Source organism: Rhinolophus hipposideros (genome assembly GCF_964194185.1).
Source record: "Rhinolophus hipposideros genome assembly, chromosome: 9".
Classification (NCBI taxonomy): Eukaryota; Metazoa; Chordata; class Mammalia; order Chiroptera; family Rhinolophidae; genus Rhinolophus; species Rhinolophus hipposideros.
Genome location: NC_138055.1, coordinates 60817061 through 60841118, shown reverse-complemented (window position 1 = coordinate 60841118; position 24058 = coordinate 60817061). Strand labels below are relative to the sequence as shown.

The 24058-nt window shown below is 42.7% G+C and overlaps 1 protein-coding gene across 3 annotated transcripts in view; it reads left to right on the top strand.

Moving 5' to 3' along the window:
• The window catches only part of PPM1H (protein phosphatase, Mg2+/Mn2+ dependent 1H), a 244575-nt gene that overhangs the window by 148212 nt on the left and 72305 nt on the right, over positions 1-24058 (top strand). For all 3 annotated transcript variants that reach the window (XR_013994038.1, XR_013994039.1, XM_081060277.1), the window contains exon 5: positions 14921-15005. Coding sequence is in view for 1 of the 3 variants with exons in the window: in XM_081060277.1 (XP_080916403.1) it covers positions 14921-15005 (85 nt within the window). In the remaining 2 variants the exon portion in view is untranslated. The remainder of the gene's footprint in view (positions 1-14920; positions 15006-24058) is intronic.

Sequence of the window (24058 nt, the reverse complement as noted above, 5' to 3'; positions counted from 1 at the left end):
TGCTTGAAATTCCTTGGACTTCAAAAATCGGTATAAACAATTTTAACTGCAAATAAACATGTAAGTTGCATAAATGCAGAAACCCCACACATGCAGGGGCCTCCCTTTGGTGAAACGCTATATAGGCATGGATGAATCACGCTGAGATAGTTTTCATCTGTGAGGTTCATGTGAACTCTGACGCCACCAGACCTCAAGGCAAAAATAGATGCCCTTCAAAGACTTTGTAGCTTCCAAGAATTATTCATGTGGAAACCAAATGAAGATGTTGATTCTCATGAAAGAGATTTCCCATCTACAATGAAAGACTCTAAGTGATCCCAGACAAACTCGAGAAAGTGTTAACTTTTTCATCTGGGATTGAAGGAATGTGATTGTAATTAGGATACATGACTTCAGAATTCTGGGGGCAGGTTTAAGCAATTTGCTTCAAGCACCCCAGTTTAGCCTTTTGAACAGCAAACTCATGTTTCAAATTACAACAAATGTCTGGATTAATGCTCTCTCTAATTGCTTCTCAGCCTCACTCCTAAATTGCACCAGGATGAGGATGTAAAGGTTTGCGTGTGGAAAGCTTCCATCTGCGTGTCTCCTTTGAGAGGTGGTTGTGAATGGGACCAGCCAGTGGGAACAGGATGGTTGTGCTCTAAGAGCCTCTTGTTCTCTGGAGTGTGTGACTTGCTGACGGATACTAAACATTTGAAATGTAACCTTGAATAGGTCCATAGAAATTGGGACACAGAAACATGGGATTTGATGAATTGTGTTTCTCCTGAGTGTTTTGTGGAGTGGTGTTACGGTCGGAGGCGCCTCTTCAGGGTTATTATAAGAACAAGCTTACAACTTGAACCTTGCCCTCAGAAGAACATTTGAAAATAATGTGTCTCTGATGACACATTTTTGGTGGATTTATTAGAGTGTGTTTTTCTTCCAGTGGATCTACCTCTCCATTATTTTTTTTTTTTCTTCATTCCGGTGAGCTATGGAAGGGTGAACTGGTTTATTTTTATTTTGCAGTTTGAGGAAGAAGTTAAACTCTTAACTAGTTTGACAAGAGCTTAAGATTTTATTTTTTAATTCATCTGAAGATTTTTATTTTGTCATATGTACTAGCCCATAATATAAATATTTCCCTTCCATTCTTATGTTGAAAATGGGAATGTCCTTTCTACTTCTCATGGAAGTTTCTACATTGGGCAGTACTAATCCCAGCAAAAACAGGAAGTAGTTTATCAAAAATCACTCTCCTGATTTTGTTGCTGATGTTGTTCCTCTTGTCCTGTACCATCCATCCTCAGATAATTCAGATTCATAACCAAACCTTACCAGAGCATGAGGGAGAACGGGGATAACAGGCCATATGGCTGAGAGTGGAGACACGTCACACGGGCAGTGGGAATGACTCAGTTGCCAGCATACTTAAAGAACCAAACTGTGCCATTGGCTCCGCTTTGGCCACAGGTCTCTCCCTTCTGGGCCTCACCTGTAGGGTTGCTTTTTCTGGTTCCCCGACCTCATTTTCTAACTGGACCAATCATGGCACCGATTGCTCCTTGTGTTCTGGAAGAAGATTTTTCTTCCTTCTTGACATCACAGCTACTTCTCCAACCAGTTTAACTAGGTCCAACTGGCTTGTGGCTGGAAATCCTTGTTTCTCTGTTCCTCTCATCACTGCAGTTCCTGGCAGAGATGGTTCCACATGTTTTTAGCCTTTTGTGTGCCATCATCTCTTCCCTAGCTCTGTCAGTTAGCTTCTTCAAGATTCAATTGCCCTCTTTCCTCCCATCCCCACTATGAGGTTTTCCTTATATTTCTCAGTAAATACTCTCCACCTTCTCATCACCACGTTCCCGTTGTCACCAGCTCAGCAGTATCTTAGTACTCTGTGGCTCGAAACTCCTCTTTGTTTATGAGGAGTTTATTTTGTATACAGAGGGTGCCAAAAAATGTACACACATTTTAAGAAAGGAAAATCTGTATTAAAATTGTAATACTCAATATATACTGAACACAAAGGATGAATATAAGTCATGCGTATACATTTTTTAGGCATGCCTGGTATGTACATGCACGTGTTTACTTCATGAAACATTTATGAAAACGCACAAAAAAACAAGAAAATAAAACTTTTTTAAAAATTTATTGGGGTGACAAACTTTTTTACTATTACGTAAGCAGTCTATGTTACTTGTGTACAGTTAAAAAAATACAAATAAATAAGATTAAGACAAGAAAGGCATGTTCCTACCACCCAGAAGTGATCAGTAGTTCTGCCACTTGACAATCCTTCAGATTTTAAAAGGTATCTATTGTGGTCCTCCCCAAATCATCTTTTCTGCACAATTCACTTCCTGGTTTCCTTCCCATATTCTTCAGAGAGCTGGTGTGAGCCCTCATCATCCGGGTCTCTGGCTCTGGACCTGTTCTTGTGAAATTTCGCTATTCACACATGATACCACTCAGCCCTGACTTGACCCGTGTGGTGTAGAGTTGATGGCCAAATGAAGAGTATCTATTTGGACTTTAAAAATCAAGGAAATCTCTCTAAGATGCAGGGTAATGATGGTAGAGGAGGTGGGGTTGGCATTGAAGGTGGTGAAAGGCCTTCTGTGAGTATCCTGGCCGGCTTGTAGGCTCAGGACTGGAACCACCAGACTTGAGTAGAGACACTGCCTTTTATAAATTGTGTCTCAAAGGACAAGTCCTTAATTCCTTTGGACTCAGTTTTCTCACCTCACAGGGAATAATGACCACTCCTTCGCTATTTCACGGAACTGAGCTATGAAGTAGAAGAATGTGTGTTATCAGGCTTCCCGGTGGAAAGGCCCCCATCCCCTCCAGAATCCTGCCTCCCCACTCTCCATCATCTTCCTTTTCAGAACTTATAGAAACAGACTTGCACCTCTTAAGCAAGGGAGCATTCTTAAGCCCACTCTGACTTTCCTGACAGCTGTGCCACAGAGCCGAATCACAATGACTGTCTGATGGACTGAAACTTTAATTTTGTGGACATTTCTACCATGTTTAACTTGCTTATTTTTACTTATTATAGCTTATTAAAGTTTGTTTTGTTCCGTTTTCTTAAATCCAAATAGATACTCTGTTTGTGGTATTTAGTTTACTTGGACCAAAAAAAGGATGGAGGGCCCAGGAAGGAATAAGGAGCTGCACAACCGAGACATGGAAACTTTAATTCTAAAGTCCTCTTCTGGACCCTGCCTACCAGTCCCAAAAAGTTAAACAGAGAAATATATGGACAGAGGGTGAGGCAGAGGAACCCATTTTATAAGTAACCAATTTTGGCCCTAAATGCCAGTGCAGTCCCTTTCTGAGACAGGCAGGCATACGTTGGAGTCTTCTTTTCTTTAAGTTAGAATCAGATCCAGAGTTTAGGACCAGGACAGCCTATTTGCCTCCTTTCTCCTACTCCTGGTGGTGAAGAAAGCAGAAATACAAAAATAACGTGAGAACCAGAGCAAGAAAGCCCCCGAGCTTCCAGTCAGAATCAGAAGTCAGAGTAGCAGGAGCTCTCTTGCCTGGTCAACTATTTAAAGGAAGAGCTAGGATGGAGAAAGCCAAAAATATGGCAAGAGAGGGAGAAAGAGCCGAGCTTTCTTCCTGGCGTCCCATATCCCAATTACAGCCCCCTTTACCTCTGCAGCTTTGTGAATGAAATGCCTCTCGGAAAAGACAATGGAATCAGAGAAAGAGAGAGAGAGATGCATGTGTGAACTTTTCCCAAGATAGAGCAGCCCTGATTTTTCACCTCATAAGGCTTTTGGGAATAGAAACCCACTGTCTCTCTAGGCTATAGCTCAGTCAACTGCACCCATCTTGACGCTGACCCGCACTTGGCAAAAAGAAGAGATGTTAAGAGATCTTCCTCCCCTAGTCAGGTTTGGGAATGATTGCACAAATATCTAGTCTTGGAAAACAATAGTGCATATTCGTATGTTAAAGATCAGAAAAGTCCTGTGACAGAAAAAAAGTGTGGCCCAGACTCTTTTGAGCATGCATTTTGTGGGTGATTTCCTATGATCCCTCAGAAGTGTTCATGGAAAACATAGTAGAGGTCAACTTCAACTCACTGATTTATTCTGTGATGAGAGTTCACCGGATAAATGAGGGCATGGACCCATCTTTCTACATTCTCACTTAATATTTATCCCCACCTTTTCTATATCCATTCCCTGGAACACTTGTTTCAATTCCATAGTTTTAACTACCATATAAATATAACTCTTCTCAAGTCTGTTATTTTCAGCACTGACCCCATCCAATAGCACCACACTCACATTTCCGTTGGCATTCTCACTGGCCTTTCTACCTGGGCGTGAGGCACACGCCTGGAATTCACTATGCCCAAATCAAAATGTAATATCAACTCCTCCAGACTGGCTTCTCATCTTGTTTCTCCTCTGGTTAGTAGCACCACCAATCTCCATTGACCAAGCTGGGAACCTCAGCAGATTCCCAGACCTTTTCATCTCTTTTACTTGGGAGACTATACTCCTATTTAAAAATTACATACACATAATAAGTACACATAGAATAAAAAGATGTTTCTTTTTTAAATTTTTTATTGGGGAATATTGGGGGACAGTGTGTTTCTCCAGGGCCCATCAGCTCTAAGTTGTTGTCCTTCAATCTCGTTGTGGAGGGCGCAGCTCAGCTCCAAGTCCAGTCGGCATTTTCAATCTTAGTTGCAGGGGGCACAGCCCACCATCCCACGTGGGAATTGAACCGGCAACCTTATTGTTAAGAGCTCGCGCTGTAAACAACTGAGCCATCCAGCTGCCCCTTCGGCAGCTCAGTGTCAGCTCATTGTCTTCAATCTAGTTGTGGAGGGTGCAGCTCACTGGCCCATGTGGGAATTGAACCAGCAACCCTGTTGTTCAGAGCTCGAGCTCTAACCAACTGAGCCATCCGGCCGCCCCTAGAATAAAAATTTTTAATGTATTTTATCTCTAAGACTCTTCTGTCTGCTCCTGTAGACATAGGCCAGACTCTCATTTTTCATTTGGACTGTTGCAATAGCTTCAGGTATATTATGTGTTAAGTAGAATTTTTGCAGGGAAAGGGGATTTGCCATGGGAATCGTTCCTATATCTGTGTGTGAAAATAAAACCTTAAATTACAGATATGCTTGGGAAAATGCTGTGATTATGACATTAATATTAACGAATGGGGTGGGGTTTTAAGACTAGTGTTTGAGAAAAGAATAAATGCTCCAATACTAACCAGTCAGTATCCCTTCCTTTCTGTGGAATTCTGGGGTTATCTAAACACATGAGTGGAAATGACAATGGGAAAACAGCATACCATTTTATTATTAAAGCCTAGATGAGGTCACTAAGTACAATTTGTTTTTTATTCATATAGTTCCTTAGGATAACAATTGTGGACAGTTATTATACAAAATAACAGTTTCAAGTAATTGGCTATGCTAGTTTGACTTTTAGAAATGTGAGTTTCCTTTAATAATTCCATCAGCTCACTAAATAAGCTATATTTAAAGTCCTTTTTCACATAAACTCATTTAATCTTAAGAAAGTGGTATTGTCTCACTTTTCAAATGGGGACCATTGAGTCTCGGAGTAGCTGACTTTCTCAGCATAGCTAGTTTATAGCTTGATCTAGACTTTGGATTCCAAGCCCTGGTGACTCCATGACACATCATCTGGCTCCCAAAACCCAGCGGATGGTTATGTTCAGTGGATGAGGGATGGGCTCCCCAAGCCTTTGTTGTGTGAGGAACTGACATGGGGTCACCATCAGCAGGTAGAGCCAGAAAGACCTTCCAGGTTAGGCATCCAGCCTGTAACATAACCGAGAACCACAAGTAAGCCCACCTGCCCAGCCAGGTGAAGTCATGTAAACTTATTTTGAACAGGGGCTGTGGCAAGGAGTGTGCCCTATTTACTAACACAGTAAATAGGTTGCAAAACCTTCTCAATACATTTTACAGTCTAGAACGAATTGTTCACGGAGCTGGCTTTGTTCTCATGCAGCAGATGTACGCCCTGATTTATAGCATCATAAAGAAACAACAGTGAAGACTGCCTCAAGACTCTTGGCAGGCGAATATAGACAAAGCTCTCTCGTGTCCTTTTGAAGAATCCCAGGGGTGGAGACCCGCAGGCTTCGGTCAATGTATAATGGGAAGATCAGGAAATTCTTTTCCCATTTCCAACCATAGAATCTTACTGATTCGATTTAAATAGCATTTCCTCTTGTTTGTTTTATTCTGAGCATGTAGAACTAGTCGCCCACCATTCTTTGAATAAAACCATTTCAAATTGCGTGAAGGAGAATGTGATCCTCATTCTTTCCTTCAGGCTGAAATATCAAAATTGCTTTAACCTCCTTCAGAGCATCTATTTTTCACCCTTTGAATTGTTTTTATTTCTCTTCGTAGGATTCTGTTCACTTCCTCCATTGCATTGCCTTTTTAAAGTGACAGGGTCAGAAATGGACACAAGTCTAACGCGGTGTGACTAATGCAGAGCATTAGTAAATAGATTGCTTCCCAGATTCTGAGTGTCTTACCTGCCTTGGCACAGAAACAGTGAGCTCTTGTAGTCACCAGTTCTATAAAAAAAAGGGGGGGGAGGGGAAGAAGGAAAGATCTATCCTATTGCAAAGATGACTACAGTAGGGGAAAAAAACCCGCCTTTGATGGCCTCACCCAGTGTGGCTAGGCTACGGGGAGAAAAATATGCTCGCTTTGGCGCTTGAGAAGTGTGTGTGTACCTTTGTGCTGGGGGACTGTGTATTGCCCTGGGTTATAGATACTGACCCTGCACTTGAGAAGAAAGGAATATATACCCTCGAACCCAAATGGGAAGTGAGCCATGAAGTGTGCAGTGGGTGCACTGAAATTGAGGCATACAGGCAAAACTTTTCCCACAAAGTGCTTCTAGAACTGTGAAAAAGAAGAAACCACTGTGGGATTTTTCAGGAATACATTGAATCTCTGTGGTCCTTTAAGAGAAAGTTTTGAAACCACCAGTTGAGAATGTAAAATGGTGAAGCCGCTTTGGAACACCGATTGGCAGTTCCTCAAAATGTTAAATAGTTACCATGTGACTTAGCAATCCTGCTCCCACGTAGCCAAGAGAATCAAAAACGTATATTCACCCAACAACTTGTACATGAATGTTAAAGCAGCATGGTTCACAATAGCCAAAGAGTGGAAACAACCCAAATCTTCATCAGCTGATGATTGAATAATCAGAACGTGGTACATCCATGCAGTGGAATATTCATTCAGCCATAAAAAGGAATGAAGAAGTACTGATATATATACTACAGCGAGGAACCTGTAGTTTTCAAGAGGAACCTTGAAATCATTATGTTAAGTGGAAGAAACCAGGCACAAAAGACCATATATTACATGATCTCATTTATATGAAATGTCCAAAACAGGCAAATCTATAGAGACAGAAAGTAGATTGGTGGTGGCCAGGGGCTCGAGGGGAGCGGGGGATGGAAAGTGACTGCTAATGGGCATGGGGTTTCTTTTAGAGGTGATGAAAATGTTCTGGAACTAGATAGTGTGATGGTTGAAAAAACTTGTGAATATACTAAAAACCACTGAATCATACAGTTTAAAAGGGTGAATTTTATGGAATGTGGATTATATTTTTAGAAGATAATAGAACAAACAACCCCACTATTCATTTATAGATGGCTTCCCTGTTTTGTTTTGTTTTGTTTAGACATAATCCCCTCAAAAAGTTTTCTTTAATGACCTTTTAGGCTTTTAGGCTTTTACCTGGTCTGGAAAATATTGTACTGATACATTGGGTCTCATGAATGTTGCTTGTGTAGCAAGATGTTTGTAGAAAGTGGCTGAATTATGACATTGAGAAATTATTCTGGGTGGTGTGAATACAGTCTCGGTTGGTTGTGAGGAAAACAAGGAATATCTGACTCAGTTATTGCTCTGCAAGTGGTCATTTGTTTTTGCTGCTACTTAAAGATGGGAATTTTGTCCCCGTCCATTTTTGTGTGTGTGTGATTATTTTTGCTGAGAAACTTACTTACGTATCTGAGGTCCTGTTAAATGAATCATCGTATTTGCAAACTTTTTCTTTAGTATCCATTCTGAAAATGGAATGACTCGAAGAAACACACCCAAACTAATTCCCGGCTCGTGGGATTATTTTTTCCCTTCAGCTATTTTTTGACACCTCTAATTAGCTAGCATCGACAGCCTGGCTGTCCTCTGACGGTGGCAACCCCACCTTGCTCCATCAGCTGCCCTGCTTTCTTTTCCATCGACACATTTCCAATACCTTTGAAGGAGACAGACACTTCTGCTCTATCCGAAGAGAATTCACATGATGCTTTTTGACAAAAGGAATGCCTCCTCCCTATACTTTAGAATTGACGTACTCTCTGTCAAAAAGGGTTTTCTGAATGGTTTCTCTTTGTCACCTTGTACCAGATTTTCTCCTCCATTCTGGAAATGTGCAGTTTAATGTTGCGTTTCAAATCACTTTCAGCTGAGAAAGTGTGTAATGGAATCAGGGCATCCCATGAATACTCTTTAACAGTGTCAAAGATGGCTTTTGTTTGCAGCTCTGTGTTCCAAGGGGACTGGTGACAACAGTGAAATTACATTGAGGGGCTTGCTCGATAATGGGCTCCTTGTCCTTCGTGATTTATGAGATGCACTAAGGGTGACTTCTCCCATCCTAGCACCTCTGTATTGGTTTACATTTATTAGAATCTAAATTGTGATGATTGCCACCTCCGGAGAAGAAAAGTAGTAACTATAGTATTTCCCTACCCCATGTATGTCAGGCTTATTTTCAGAATCATTTGAATTTAGACCAGAAAGGTGCCTGAGAAATGATCCGGTCCTACCTCTTCCTTTTGTAGTCAAGGACACCAAGGCCCAGAGCTAAAGATTTATGTAAGGTGGGCCTGGCACCTACAAATTCTGTGTCCCAGGCCACTGTCACTCCTACAACACTACACACATTCGCTACCACTGATTGTGCATATGGCCGTGAATCCCTCCAATGTCATGGACTTTCTGAACTGGGAAAGGAATTGACAATGAGCCATTGCCCCACGGTCTTTGTCTCTTAGTGCTTTGGGACTCCCATTATAACTTCCCGGGTAAACTGTCTGACCTTCCAATATCCAGAAAGGGTGGATACTACGGAAAACCTTCCTCCTTTCTTTTTCTCTTGATCAGTTAACATTTTGACTAATTTGGAGAACAAAATGTAGGTCTTTGACTCCAGATTGTGATATATCCAGATATATCCAGGATATAAGAATCAGGATTTCCTAGGAACTGTTTTCTGAACTCAAAATTCTCATCAGTTAGGAATAAATTTCCTTTATCTTCTCCTGAGGCGAATATTTGAAAGGGAGCAGAGAGAACATTTAAAAAACTCTTTAAATCTTTGTTTTACCTCCTCTTCTCCCATACTTGCAGTTGACTCATAAGAACACATTAAACCTCATCATTCACCATATTAAAAAATAATGCCCCATCTATTATACTGGACAAGATATTAAAGCATGTACATTTCAGTTACCATCTCTGAATGAAAGGCTAGCTGTAACTTTGGGGCATACACTTAGGAACCACCTCCTCTGTATGGTGAGGAATACCAGGTGGGAGGGGGTTGCCAATTGATTATATTGCCCCAACAACTGCTAGTAACTTCCTCTCTTAATCTCTGGCCAAACTCTGAGTATGTAACAGAATGTCATCCAATGTCTGACCAGAGTCATAGCCACAGGTTCAGGCCTGAGGCCCTAAAAGAAAAGTCAGGGCAGGGTCTAATTCTTGATTCTCATTGCTGCCACAGCTTTCTTTCTTTCTTTCTTTTCTTTTTTTAAATTTTCCATAGGAAAAACATTTCATAAAATAATGAAGCAGAAGATACAACAATGCACACGAGGAGCGTATGATGATAGAATGTGGGGTTAAAGGCATTTCCCTGCTCTATTGATTGTTTAGTACAAGATTTGTCAGCCTTCACAAGTACTCTGTTCCCTTGGAAACCCCTTCCCTCTCACTGCCCTGCTTCAGATTGGGGCCTAGCACTCTGACAAATTGACCCCAAGATCAGAGGATGAAAGAGAAAGATCAAAAGGAAGCCAGGAATCACATAGGAGAGGCATCGTGATTTAGGGACTTAAATGTTTGGCAGCCAACCATGCTGTCTTTTTCAATCCATGGATGTCTCATAAAGGAAGAACTTGGTAGTTCATACAGAAGTAAAGAATGTTCTGTACGCAGATGGATTTGGATATAATGATCTACTTAAGAAAATAATTAGCTAGGGTCACCCCAGGAGTAAATGTTGGAATTGAATGCTGATACGTTACTGTATGTGAATTTGAAACCGAGAAACAGAGTAGTGGTGACTGCTGCCTTTGCTACCTTCTCCATCTCCCTCCCACTAAGGTCAGGGGCCCTGCCTAGTTTCCCCTTATCTTTTGAGTCACTTTTCAGTGGTTACTCAGCCAGAACAATATCCTTTGTCATCCATTATATTTTTGTAAAACCAATGAAAAGGCATTATGGATTTTTGAGGGCTCAGACTATAGAGTTAGACAATTACAGATAGTAATGTTATTAAGAAAAGTTTTTATTTGGCGCTTCACTCTGGATACATATGTTTATCTGCCCAAGTCAAGCTCTTTCTTCATCCATTTAGTCACTTAACCATCAGCAGTTATTGTGTGTCTGCCACAGATCAGGCACTCAACTCTGGAGATTCAGAGACAATGACTTAGCTCCAGAACAGACCCCTGGGTAGTTGAAGACAGCTGTGGAAGCCAGCCATCGCAGTGAGGACTGGTAGGGGCTGCGGTGTAGCTGGTGATACGACCCCCTGGGGTGGGTCACAGAGAAGGGCATCGAAGGTAAACCAGGAAGGCTTTTCCTGGTCGAATGCTCAGAGAGCAATAGGTTGACCAGAAGAAGGGAGAGGTAGAAGTGTAAGGAGTAGCAAGAGTGAGGCTAAAGCCAGAAATATAGACAAAAACCAGATAATGAAAGAAACTGGAAATTCTGGGAGGCCAGCAAGGGGCTTTAGGTAGGGGATATGACATGATGAGAGCAATGCTTCAAAATCAGTTTGGTGACCATGTGGATCATACCCAGAGGAGGGTGGAACTGGGAGCAGGGAGAACAGTGGAGAGCTCCTGCGTCAGGTAGACACATTCTCATGAGGACCTGAACTAAAACCGTCAGTAGGAATTAAGGAAAGGGACAGATTCGCATGCTATTGAGAAGGTAAAATCGACAGGACTTGGTGCCTGTTGGGAGAAACGTGAGAAGTCTGAAATGGCTCCCTGGTCTGGGATGGGTGACTAGGCGAAAAGTAAAGCAGTGTTGTCCTCTGAAATAGGGAATGTTGGAAAGACAGATTTTGGCGTGTAGGAATAGGATCTTTAAGTTTGAAACATGCTATGTAAGTCTGAGATGCCGTTGAATTTCCAAGTGGAGATATCTGTTGGCAGGTGGCTGTTTCTAGGCTGGAGCACAGCAGAGATGTGTGGGCTAGAAAGGCTATTTGGAATCATTAGCCTATGTAGCTGTTGAAGCCGTTTATGAATACAGGAAATGTTAAGGGCACACAGTCAGAGCCAGCTTCATGGGTGTGTGACCTGTGTAGTCACGCAGCCGCAGTCTCAGAAGCGCCCCACATTTGGTTTAATGCTCAGCTGTCAGCATCTTAAAATTCGCATTGATAAGAAAACCTGCATTTTGATTTTGTGCTGGACCCTGGAAATTATGTAGCCAGTCCTGCTTATAATAGTCTGGCCCTGTGTACAGTGGTGGGGCTGCAGTGTTGAGCAAGACAAACACGGTTCTTGCCTTAGGAGCTCACTGGCTAGCATGGAAGGCAGACAATGAAGTCACCAAGGACAAAATGTGATGGTTCTATATTAGGAGAATTACCAGGCTAAGGGAGCATGTAAGAGAGACCTCTCAAGCTAATCTTAGGGGTTAAGGAATTGGGAAATAACATTGCCCAGGGAGAGGTGGTAGAGACAAAATGGTAGCCCACAATACCGAAGGAGGCTTAGAGAACTCTGAGAGGGAGTGTCCTGGAAGGTAGGAGGAAAACCAAGAGAACGAGTATCCTAGAAGCCAGGGTTGGGAGAGCCTGTCAAATGCTGCCAGGGAGACTGGAAATGAGGCCATGCCCAGTGGATGTGGCAACAAACAGGCCATTTGGTGACTTGTGAAAGCAACTGGGTAGAGAGGGGCAGGAATGAATTCATCTCTGAGGGATCAATGGGGGGTGAGGCAGTAGAGACCCTGAATGTAGATTATTATTTATAAACCTTGGCTTAGTAGGAAAGTAAAGATAATAGACTTGGAAGGTGGGTTTTGGATTAGGGCAGTGTCATTTGTTTGGTTTTGGTATTGTTTTGTATGATTTTAAACACAAATTACTTTGGTCATGGTTTTGAACTAAGGGCAGAGAGCCAGTGGAGAGAAAGTTTAGGACTACAGCAAGAATAACTGATATAGGGAAGACTATGAGGAGGGAAGTGATAGATGGCCTCACTCTGGGCAGGAAGAGAAGAAAGGATAGCAGAGGGCGCAGGTGCATTGTTAGGTGAAGGCCCCTTTTGGCTCTGTGAAGTCGACCCTACTTCATTTGCATAAGTGAACCTCGGTTGTTTCTCAGTCCACTCTCTCCTTGCCTCAAATTCAAGGAAAAGTTTTTCCTAAATTATCTCTTCTGTTCTTTTATTCAACAAGTATTCGTTGGGTTCTTGCTATGTGACAGCCGCAGTGCCAAGCATTTGGAATAGAAGAGTGGACAAACTGACTTCCTGACACGTAGGTCCTGGAGGAGAATCTTCCGTAGCCCGATTGGGCATGTTGGCTCCTCCCTGCAGGCCCACACTGAATGACACCCACCCCTCCTCCTCCTGGGTCCCTGACACTCCGATCTCTATCTTCCCTACCTTCTTCCTTTTATTCATCATCTTTTACTTCCCTCCTGGATATCCATCTTTCCTAGTTTGAGCCTGGAAGCTGGAATTCCGGGGCCATGTGGAAAAAGGGAAGAAACAGCATTAAGGTTAGCTTTAAGCAAAATTTTGAAACGGAAGGTTGCCTTTGGAATTTATTACATAATGGCTTTTGTCCCCTAGGTTCTCAGGACCCTTCTTGCTACCTTAAGATCAGGCCCTAACCTAGACAGACCTTCCTTTCAAATCTCTCCATCCTGTATCAAAACCCCTCCCTACTCCCTTATTGTAGTTATTCTCGGCTAATTAGGACAAAGACCATTTGAATTAACTCACACTGATTTGTGAATGGTGGACATCAGCTTTCTTGGGAGGCAGGGCTGCGATTGCATTTTACAAGTGGCTCTGGGTTTATAAGAAGGAATCTTTAATTTGTCCTATTTTCAGTGGCATAATAAGAGAAGTGATACAAATATTAAAGCAGGAGGCATTCTTTTTGCAGTCGGTTCCCCTAGATGTTTCCGTTTTCTCACAGTTTCTGCTGTTTTTGTCCTAGACCGAAGATTCTTTAAAGACCCCAAGATTTTTGTTGTCATCGCCTCCCTTGCCTGTCCCTCTCCACCAGTTTCTATGACAGCAGCAACTGGGCACAGGTGGTGCAGGATCGGGGGAGGGGTCGTGACAGCTGCAGCCGTTTATAGGAATTGTTCCTAAGTCAGGGACTCCTCTGCAGTGGGAGGGAGGGATGCCAGGGGCTTCTTGGCACAAAGAAGGCAGCCTTCCCTAGAGTCAACGAGGCATCTCTCAGAGCTGAGCTCGTCAATTCCCGTGTTTGTGGGTCTTCACAGAGAAGTGAGTCAGGTCTCAGCTCTCTGGCTATCTGGTACCAGGGAGCATCTGGGTTTGGATAGAATGCAATTCCCCAAGCCACTTTCATTTGTCTTAGAAATGGCAACCTTCCACCGCAACCGCTCGATAGCTGGAAAGTGGCTGTCAGGAACCACTGGGAACAAGAAGGTCTAAGAACAGGGGGCCCCATCAGGAATAGGCCTCGGAAAGGTTGCTCCACGGTTATTGATTTTGCAGCCTCTCCTTTAGACATCTGCTTTAGGGAACTCTGTTCTTTCAGAAATCCTTGAGTCGGCAGCAGCACATTTTGGGGAATGTGTGACTTTCCTGAGCTTTAAGATGAGGTGAGAGCGGTTTTTCTGTACTCAGGATGTTGTCTTAGAAACTCAGGAGCCTCAGTCAGGCGTTCTCATATTTTGCTGAGTCCAGGAATCACCAAGGGAATGTTCTTATCCTGTAGATTCTGACGTAGTACGTCCAGGGTGGCACCTGAGAGCGCATTTCTAACGAGCTCCCGGGTGAGGCCAGGGCTACTGAGCCACAGAAGCTTTGGGGAACAAGGATCTAGAGACGTACTGTTGACTACGGTGAACGCTAGCCACTTTTGATGGCTTAAACGTAGAGCTAAATGACTTAAAATTAAACAAGATAAAAAACCCTGTTTCTCGGCTGCACTGATCACGATTCACATCACACTACGCACACGTGATTGCACAGATGAAAACATCCCCGTGATCACAGAAGGTTCTGTTGGGGAGCACCAGTCTAGCATGAGCCTCTGTTTCATCCCTCAGGTATTCTTCCCGTTATTCATCGAGCTTCTATGAAGTGCCAAGTAGTATGCTTGCTGCTGGGCGTTAAGGAACAGGTCCAGCAAGCAGGAAAAGTACATGTACGCTCACTAGAGGGGGATGTTCTTAAAGGGCAGACACCTACGATGGGGTGAGGGATCCAGAGATGGTAACCACGAACTTGGCAATGCAGGTTGGAGGAGAAAGTATCCGCTGGGCATTGCATGTGTGTTTTGAACCAGCTGTGGAGTTAACACAGAATCGGGGCCCCTGCGAGATTGGCTGCTGACAATGCGTTTTCACTGTTTCAGGGCAATAATCATCAGAAATGGAGAAATCATCCCCATGTCTTCAGAATTCACCCCCGAGACTGAACGCCAGCGACTTCAGTACCTGGTAAGAGTCATGTAGGTTTGGCAGAGTGCTACAGTGTCGGGGACGGCGTTGGAGCTGTTTTGGAGGCACATGTTGGTATTGACATGGGAACAGGCCCACAGCAGTCAAACGACATATGGTAGTAACTCTCCCCCACATACACACACCTTCTGGATCACACCTCCTGGCTCTGTGTGCGACAATGCACCCCACCTTCGTGAAATGATTACTGTGGCTGCTTTTCTCCCATCTGTGACCAACAGAAGACACGGCATGCTCTGTTTCCTTTAATGGTTTGGTATATACAAAAATGAAAGGTGGTGTTGAAGAATGCAGATACCTTCCTTGGCCTGCTATTCACTTTAATTTAAACAGAGGGGCTCAGTCTGAATCACGTTGTGAGAAGGATGGCAGCCCCGAGATCCTGCTGACACACCACTTACTTCGTGCTCAGATATGAAGTCTCAAGGGCTTTGGAGGAGAGATGCAGGTGTCAGAAAATCTGCTTCTACCCTGAAAATAAATTCTCCATGTAGATAGATCACTCTCTTTAGGGTGAAATTATGACAGGGCTGTAGAGGGGCTGTGTGGTTTTTCAGATCTTAAGAATTTGTGCTTCACTCAAAGATTTCAGTTTTCTGGAAAACAGAATAAACTTCCTTCCCTGCTCTCAAATGGCAGACGTAGGGCGTTAGGCTTGGAATCGCAGTTCAGTGACTTTGGCATCATCCTAGATTGCTTTTGGTGGGGAATTGTAGGGAGAAAACTGTGTGAATAGTTGTTTTCTGGATGAAACACTTTCTTGCCAACTGGCTTTCTCTTTAGACAACACAGCGAAAGCAGTGACCCTCTCTCTGCTCTTAGGAAAGAATTGATCCAGGCTGCGCAAAAAGGACTGTATTCATGTCTCTGAATTTCAGCATGTGTGGACTGCCAGGATTTGATTACTCTGGTCAATTTAGACAGTAGCTGTGTTGCTTTTGGTAGTTGTCTAGTACATAAAACAGCAGGAATCCAAAACCAATGTGAAACCACATCTTCACTCTTTTACTGACTATTGTTTTCTAATTTTCCTGTTGTTATCAAGTGGATAAACTTGAAGCCACTCCTAGGAGCCCAGATTTTGGAGCGCTTCGTTTTCTTTTGCAGTCCAGATAGATGGAAGGGATCCTGCAGCCGTCACAGGAGATCTTCACTCTGGTCCCAGCTCTTGCCAGTTGGGTAGCTTTGTGCAAATCTCTTAACCTTTCCAGGCCTCAGTTTGTCACTTACAAAATGGAGAACTAGATTAGAGTGTCACCAAGGGCCTTTGAGCTGCCAGAGTGCCTCCCAAGTAGAGTTATAACAGCTGGCCTCTTTGCCACCTGTCTGGTTTTCTCCAATCCATCTTCCATAAAACCACACAAGTGATCTAATCCCAGCCCTTGTCACTTCCCTGCCTAAATACCGTTGGCTCCCCACAGAGCACAGAATGTGGGCCACACGTGGCACACCCAGAGTTACGGTCCCCATCCACCTCTCCCTCATCCTCTCACTATTGCCCCCATTTCCACCTTGCATCTCAGGCTGTGGCCACAGAGAATTGCCGGGACACCGTGATCTCTCTGACCTCCGAGCCTTTGGAAATAACGTTCCTCCTGGATGACCCACCAGAAAAAACTCATTCTTTGAGACCCAAGCACAAGTGTCACTTCCTCCAGGAAGTATCCCCTCACCTCTCCAGGGGGTCAGTCTCCAGTGCTCACACAGAGCTGTGTAGAGGCCTTCAGCATACAGTTCTGTATTGCTTGTTCCGATCTCTGTCTCCCCTTCCAGACTGAGTCCTGGAGGACAGGCCCCTTACCGAGTCACCTCATATTGCCAGTCTCCAGCACAGAGGAGATACTGAGTCGGGATTTGTGGGCTGAAAGAAAGAATGAACCAGTATTCATACTGATGTCTGGATCATTACCACACAGTACTCACCCTTTTACCTCCCCCCATCCCCCCACCCCTGCCCCAAACATGTCACAGTGGGCACCAGGCCTTTGATGGTACCCTGTCTTCATTACTTCCTTGCTCCTTAGTGAAAACTATTTTCTGCTAGAGGCAATGGTGAATAACAGGTTAACTTTTTTCTTTTTCTTTTTTTTTGGAAATAATTTTGCATTTTCATGTTACAAGAATAGTACAAAGAGCTCAAAATGTTGACTTTTGAGGACGGATGGGAATGCTGACATTTTTCAGGTTCCCAAATATCGGTACTCTATTTTGGAATAAGATGTGTATGGCTACAGATCTCAGCTTTGTCACGTAACTGTGTCTGATTTCAACAAGGCCCTTCAGTGATCCCCAGCTTAATCATCAATAATGGATAGAGAAAAGCTCAGAAGGCAGGTGTAAGAATTAGATGAAATCATGTATGCAGAATTCTTTTGTGGCACCTACTACTCATTTGGTTCTTGTTTGACGAATCAAAGTCTTGCCACTTCATATCCTACTGGTCCACAAACCACAGTAATATATTTTCCTTGTTTTTACTTAAGAATCATTCCTAATGTTCCTACGATTGATGTGTATTTTGCTGTCCCTCTTGAATAATCAGTGTGGACACTATTGACCCACAGAACTGAGCCTAATGTCTGAATTTCTAAAAGGTAAGGACACTGTCCCCATTCTTTTTAATTCTTACGCGTAAATCACATAGGTTTCTCTTATTTATAACTAAAACTTTTCTCCCTAGACAGCAGAAGGGTAAATGAACAAAACATAAATGATCCTGGTTGCCCAACTTCCTGAAATGAACCAATCCAGTGATAATACTCATATGCTCTATGAGGCAAATCTTTGTGACGTATTAGAGAAAATTAGGGGATCCATTGCATAAAACAACCTGTGGTTGAAATCTTTATGGTAAAGTATTTGAGAGAATTAGGAGGTTTATCGTGTTGAAATCTTGAAAATAATATCAATGAGAGGAAAACAGAAGCGTGATGTGGATTTCTCTCAGCTCAGCCCTGCCGTGAGCTCTGTGACCTCTAGTCCCTCACACGGTATCTCTGAATCTCCTTGTCTCCCGAGTGAAATGTATAGGAATACCTGCCTTGAAGTATTCATTATATGTTCTGAAATTAAAATGAGAAGTAATCCCATGGTAATATTAAGTACAGTATATACCTTATATTTTTGAGTGCATCTCATTTTCCCAATTCATTTTTTTTGAAACAGTTCCCTGGAACTAATTATGAATCAGTTTAGTGCAGTTATAGGTGTAATGTCGTTTACATGATTTAAACAAGTTAGTACATACGTGGAAAGTTAACAATGTATTCTTTATTCTTCAATCAAATCAAATTTTGTTTTTATGACGTGTGAAAAATTATTTATGACAGAATTATTAAAACTTCTAGGTCCTTAGAGACTTGATTTGAGCAGCTGTCGGTAGTCCCAGGGCTGTTTGACTTGTAGAAATGACTTGTAGGTTAATGATTTCCTTGGAGGTAGGGAAGGTTGAGAGCTCTTTGTACATGGATAGTTTTGATCTGTGTGGAAGATGGATGTTCTTGGTATGCACAGTCTGGATGTTTGGGGATTAGAGAACCGGAAGCAGATGACAAGGTGATGCATGTGGCAGGCACGTTAATTTTGTTTGGTCTTGCATGCCGACCTCAGAGGACCTCTCGTGCAGCTCTCTGGATAATGTGAACTTTGTTCCGTAGATTCTTGGGCAGGGTGATTCATCACGCAGAATTGAGGGTTTGATGTGCTCACACAGAATGTGGCAGGTGTGTGAGGAAGGGGTTGGGGGCTATGCACTTCTGCCCCTGCAGCCAAGGAGAGCTGAGGATTCCACAGTCACGAATAAGCCGTCTTCTCCTTCTCCTTCTCCTTTTTCTTCTTCTTCTTTTTAAAAAATGTTTCCAGGGTGATTGAAATAAAATATTTAATGGGGTCCACCAACCTAGACAGATGGAGTCAAGGCCCAGATGGGACGGAAAGTGGTCTGGTTTGTGGATGTTTCTCACCAGAGTTGACTGCTCTGATGCTCTGGCCTCTAGGAAATCACCTCCATCTTTGCTTTAGGTGACAGCCCGAAACGGGTCTTCCTCAGGGAGACCCCTGTAGCCTGTAGGTGTGAGAGTGATGGCTCTTCTACTCTGTGATGCCCTTCCATTCTGCCTATACATATTTATAAACTCTGATTTGATAACATTAAGATGTGCGAGTATCATCCAACCTTCAAATACTGTACTTCTGTCCTTGCTGATACTCCAACCCTGCAGCTGTTTCTCATCAAGGGCAATATACAGAAGAGATGAAAGTGGTTTGCAAATACACATTTATACACACACGTGCAACATTGTCTGAGATGATTTCTTGTGGTGTCCTTGAATCTGCCCCCAGCCTCCTACAACAAGTCTGGTTCTGTTTGCCTGCCATTTCCCTGTTGTTGGGCTTGGGGGGGTTTCAAGAAGATAGCTTTGTGCCTCTTGGCTCTCTGGGATTTTTCATGCTCAAGAGTTACCTTCCCAAAAGTATAGTCTGTAAGCCCGAACCTGCTTCTGAGAGGCTATCCTCGGATGAGTCAAGTATGCTAGTGGGTAAAAAGTGACCAACCCGTCACCTGGACATTGCACTTAACCTTGAGAGCAGGTTGTGAAATCTAGGAGTCTGGCTTTAGTCACAGGGAAGCCGCTGCACCCACCACTCTGCTTTACTTGATGACCGAGTCGTGGAAAATTCCCATTTAACCCTCTTCGCAAAACTGCATGTGAGTTTCAAAATTTCTAATGAAAAAATGGCAGGTGAAAGTGGTTGACATTTTTCATATTTACTGTACGCTCCATTGATGACACAGGTGTCATGAAGAAGCCTGGATGTTAAACTGGCACAGCCCAGGGTTTTAGAAGCAGAGTTTATATTTGGCTGCCCTAGGAGCATTGCCTGGCTGCAGGGAAGCCTCTCCAGACGTTAGCCCTTATAACTGGACCGCACCACTTCCAGAGCCTTGGTTTTTTAAATGAATATAAATGGATATTTTGTTTATTCCAAGTTGGGAGGAGTCAGATTTGATGTTGAGGAGTTTTAAACCTACTATGCAGATCTAAGGAAATGCATTCCATACAGCTGAACAAAACAATCATGAGAATGTATCCCTAAATTTTCTTCTTTAAAAAAAATTAGTCTTTCTGCACAGTTGCTATACCTATGTAATCTTTAGATTCTCGAAAGCCCCTGTTCCCCCTGCCCAACATTCTGAATAAAAAATTGGGCACATAAAGCCAGAGCCATCTGTCCATAGGGTCCCTTAAGAATTGATCTTGGTGTGTAGAAGCAAGATAATGTCATGAATCCTTTAAATATGTTAAAGTTAAATATGCTTTGAGAGAGGTACATGGGATTCACTGAGGTTCATTAGGGCAAACATTTAACTGTGTATAAAATATTTTCTGTGCTTCAGTTGCTTCCTTTGTGAAATAGGGTAATTACTGGACCCTCACAGGACTAGCATGAGGATTAATGAGTTAATATTTGTAATGTGCTTACAACAGTGCCCAGAACAGAGACAAAATAAACTCTCTTAGTTTTCAAATCTAACTCTATAGGAAGAACTTTTTCTATGGCCACTCTACCATCAGGACCACTTCTGTAGACTTTTATAAAATGCCTAAATTTCATTTGTATATGCAAAGAGATTGAAGATATGTGGGCATATCCTTTTTTGCTGACATGAGTTGTTCTCTTCAAATGAATGCCTTGCCCCAGAGTTTTCCTTAGGAAAAAAAAGCATTGGGCAAATGAATATGGAAACCTTATATGTTTTATGTAAATGAATATTTTTACTCCTTATTCTATACATTACAGTGTTGTAGAGTTGACAAATCTAGGCAATTTTGTTTAATATATCCATGTGCACACCAGTCTCCATGTAGCTCCTTTATCATAAGATATAAATTTTATAATTTTAAAGTCATTTTAAGGGCATGTAACTTCTCTCTGGTTAATTAGTATAGTCCCATGTAGAAACTTAAATGTGAACCTTTCTTGACATCCACATAAACCAGACCGAATTTCATCAATATTCAATTCTATAATAGCACATCTCTCTATATATTATACATATATATATACACATATATATATACATACACATATATATATATATATGCTTGGTTCTTGTTATCTTGAGATTTTTAAGGACAAATTAAGACTGAGAGAATTCTGAGAGAATTCTTTATGAAAGACTCCATCCAACCCCTGAATAGTTCGATCTTAGCCATTTTACATTTTTCCTTTTTTTTTTTTTTTTAACCCAAACCATAATATTCTATTCCTGCCCTGTAAATCAGGCAGCCAGCCTTGGCTTTGGAAGAGCCATATCATTTGACCATTAGTCTGACCGTTAGTGATTACCAGTGGTTTGGCTGACATTATTAATTTCATTTCATTCGTGACCTTAGACTTTGTATCATGATAAATCATCTTGAAATGTAAGGCTTTTATTCCTCTTCTCATATAATCTGACAAGTTTTCTTTTTCCTTTAGGGCACGAAAGAGAAGCGATTACTCATTTTTTTTTTTTAAGATTTGTGTTAAATACTGAAAATCCTCGTTTTGATAACTTCCTTTTAAATATTGAAAGATCTAAACATTTAAAAAATTGATTCAGATAAAAGTTTTCTAGTTAGAGGACGTTACAGAATACTTCCTGTTGCAGAATCTGCCCTGTCATTTAACACATGAGTATTTTTACTTTCCATATCCTGCTGATGGGAATGGAAATTAGAACAACTACTTTGAAGAGGGGTTTGGCAGTCACTCCTGAAATGCAGCATCCCATGGCCCCGCAGGTCCACTCCTAGGTGTGTCTCTAACTGGAGTGTGTATCAACACCCAGCCGGAGACTAGAATGTGCATAGCAGTACTGTTTGTAATAGCCCAAACTGGAAATTATCCGAATGCCCACGGAGAGTCGAATGGACAAATAAATGTGGCAGAGTCACAGGATGGAATGCTGTGTAACACCAAGAATGAACAAGTTGTAACACCACACAACATGGATGCAGCTCATAGGCTCAACATCCAGCAAAGGGGGCAGCCTATAGGATTCCATGGCAAGTATAGAGACGGGCAAAACCAATCTGCCAGTTGGGGTCGTGCTTCCCTTGGAGAGAGCAGCAGTGATTGGGATCCTGGGGCTCCTGGGATCCTGACCCCAGGGTGCGGGCAACGTTCTGTTTCTTGACCTGTTACATGGGCATGTTCAATTTGTGAGAATTCATTGACCTGCACGCATATGATATGAGCACTTTGCTGTATGCATGTTATACTGTGTTGAAAAGTGTTTTTTATGCAAAGTACTTATTTTAATTTAACTGTATATTGCTCTTTGTAGAAGTGGCCCTCCTTGGTGCCCTGCAGGATCCCCAGGTGAGGTGGTGGGAGAGGTTCCCCAGGAAGCCACCTCTCTGCGCCACACTCTTCTCTCCTAAGAGCAGCTCCCAGAGCTCCTGCATGCCTCTGCCTCTGCTCTTGCTGCACTCTCCCCAGAGCCCTTGCCGGACCAGCTGTTAAGATTCTCTCTGACCCCAAGATTCTCTCTGAGAGCTCCACTCTTTGTCCCTTATCCCTGGGAATATCACAATTTCCACTTATAAGCCCTCTTTACTAGTGTGTGAGCTCTGAATAGAAGGGGCTCTTCTTTTATTCTTTGAATTCCTAGCCCCTGGCACCTAGCACACACAGGAGCTCATGTGTTAGTTGCATGAATTCCTTTGGCTGCATACCTGGAAACCTGGGACAGTCTCCTCATTGGCTGACACCACTCTTTGGCAAACTGACCACAAGGCAGCAGAAGGAAATTTTATTAAAAGAAGGAAGCATTTTATGTTCCTCAGCAGACAATTTTGAGTAACCTCAGGACCCACCGTTTCAGTGTCTGCAGGGAACCTGCTGCTCAGTCTCCTCCCATGACCTTTACATACATATCTCTCTCTGGGATCCAGGGTCCTGTTTCCACTCCCTTTTTCTCCCTGCCTTGCCAAGGTGCTCAGAGCTCCTCCCCAGTCCAGGAGGGTGGAGCTCAGGTCCATGTGCTTTGGAGTGAGATGACCTGGATTCAGGGTACTCACCCACTCTGCTCTTGTGAGAGGCTTCCTGGAAGGTTCCAGAAGAGTTCTCCTCTTCAGCCTTGTTCCTTCCTGCTGTAGCTCAACCCCTCTGTGACTCAGAGGCTCTCACTGGGATGGGATGGCTGTGTTTCTTCCCAGTGTGGTGCTCACCTCGTTCCCCTTCCCTTGAAGCTGTTTTCTGCCCAGGACTACAGAGGAGAGTAGTCAGAAGGAGACGTCCGATCCTCCTTCCCCATCCCTGCTGTCCTGCCACTTCTTGGCACAGCGGGTTACTCCAGCCTCCTTTGCCTAGAAAAGATGTCTCTTCTTCTTGTCCCTGGCCAGACAGAACCATGTCTAGAAGTTTGTTTTCATTAGTTGCCGAGACACTAAGTGATAAAGGTATGTCCTCCCCTCTTTTTAGCAAAGCTCTGCTCTCCAGGGTCCTTAAAATGCTCGGTGACTTGTCTTTGGTTTTGCCTCCTCCCCCCATGCTATTTATGGCATACACACTAATGAGAGGAGTACCTCCAACCCTCTCCCCTCAGTTAGGAGCATTCTATTATGTTTCCTTGAGGGAAAGCCTCAAAATTTAGGATAAAAATGGCGGTACAAAAAAACAGTCCTTTTTTTTTTTTTTTTTTTTTAGCCTGGGGCAGGCCAGCACACTTTAAATTAGATTTTAGTACAAAATAATGTTTCTAAGTTTCTAGTTGGCATGCTTATTAAGTAGAGGAGAGACATAACATTATTTAGATATTCTTAGGATTGTGAAATATGATGGGATTTTAAATGGTACCACACACATGTGGTTTTATAGGGAGGTATTGCATTATAAAAAGTTAACTAAATATAAAATACGGTAACTTGTGTTCAAGATTGCAAGATTGCTTTTAACTTTCTTTTAACATTAGTTTTAACTTTTTTGAAAGATTGAAAGCTTATGTTGTATTATTTTGTAACGTTGAAACAATCACTGAAAAC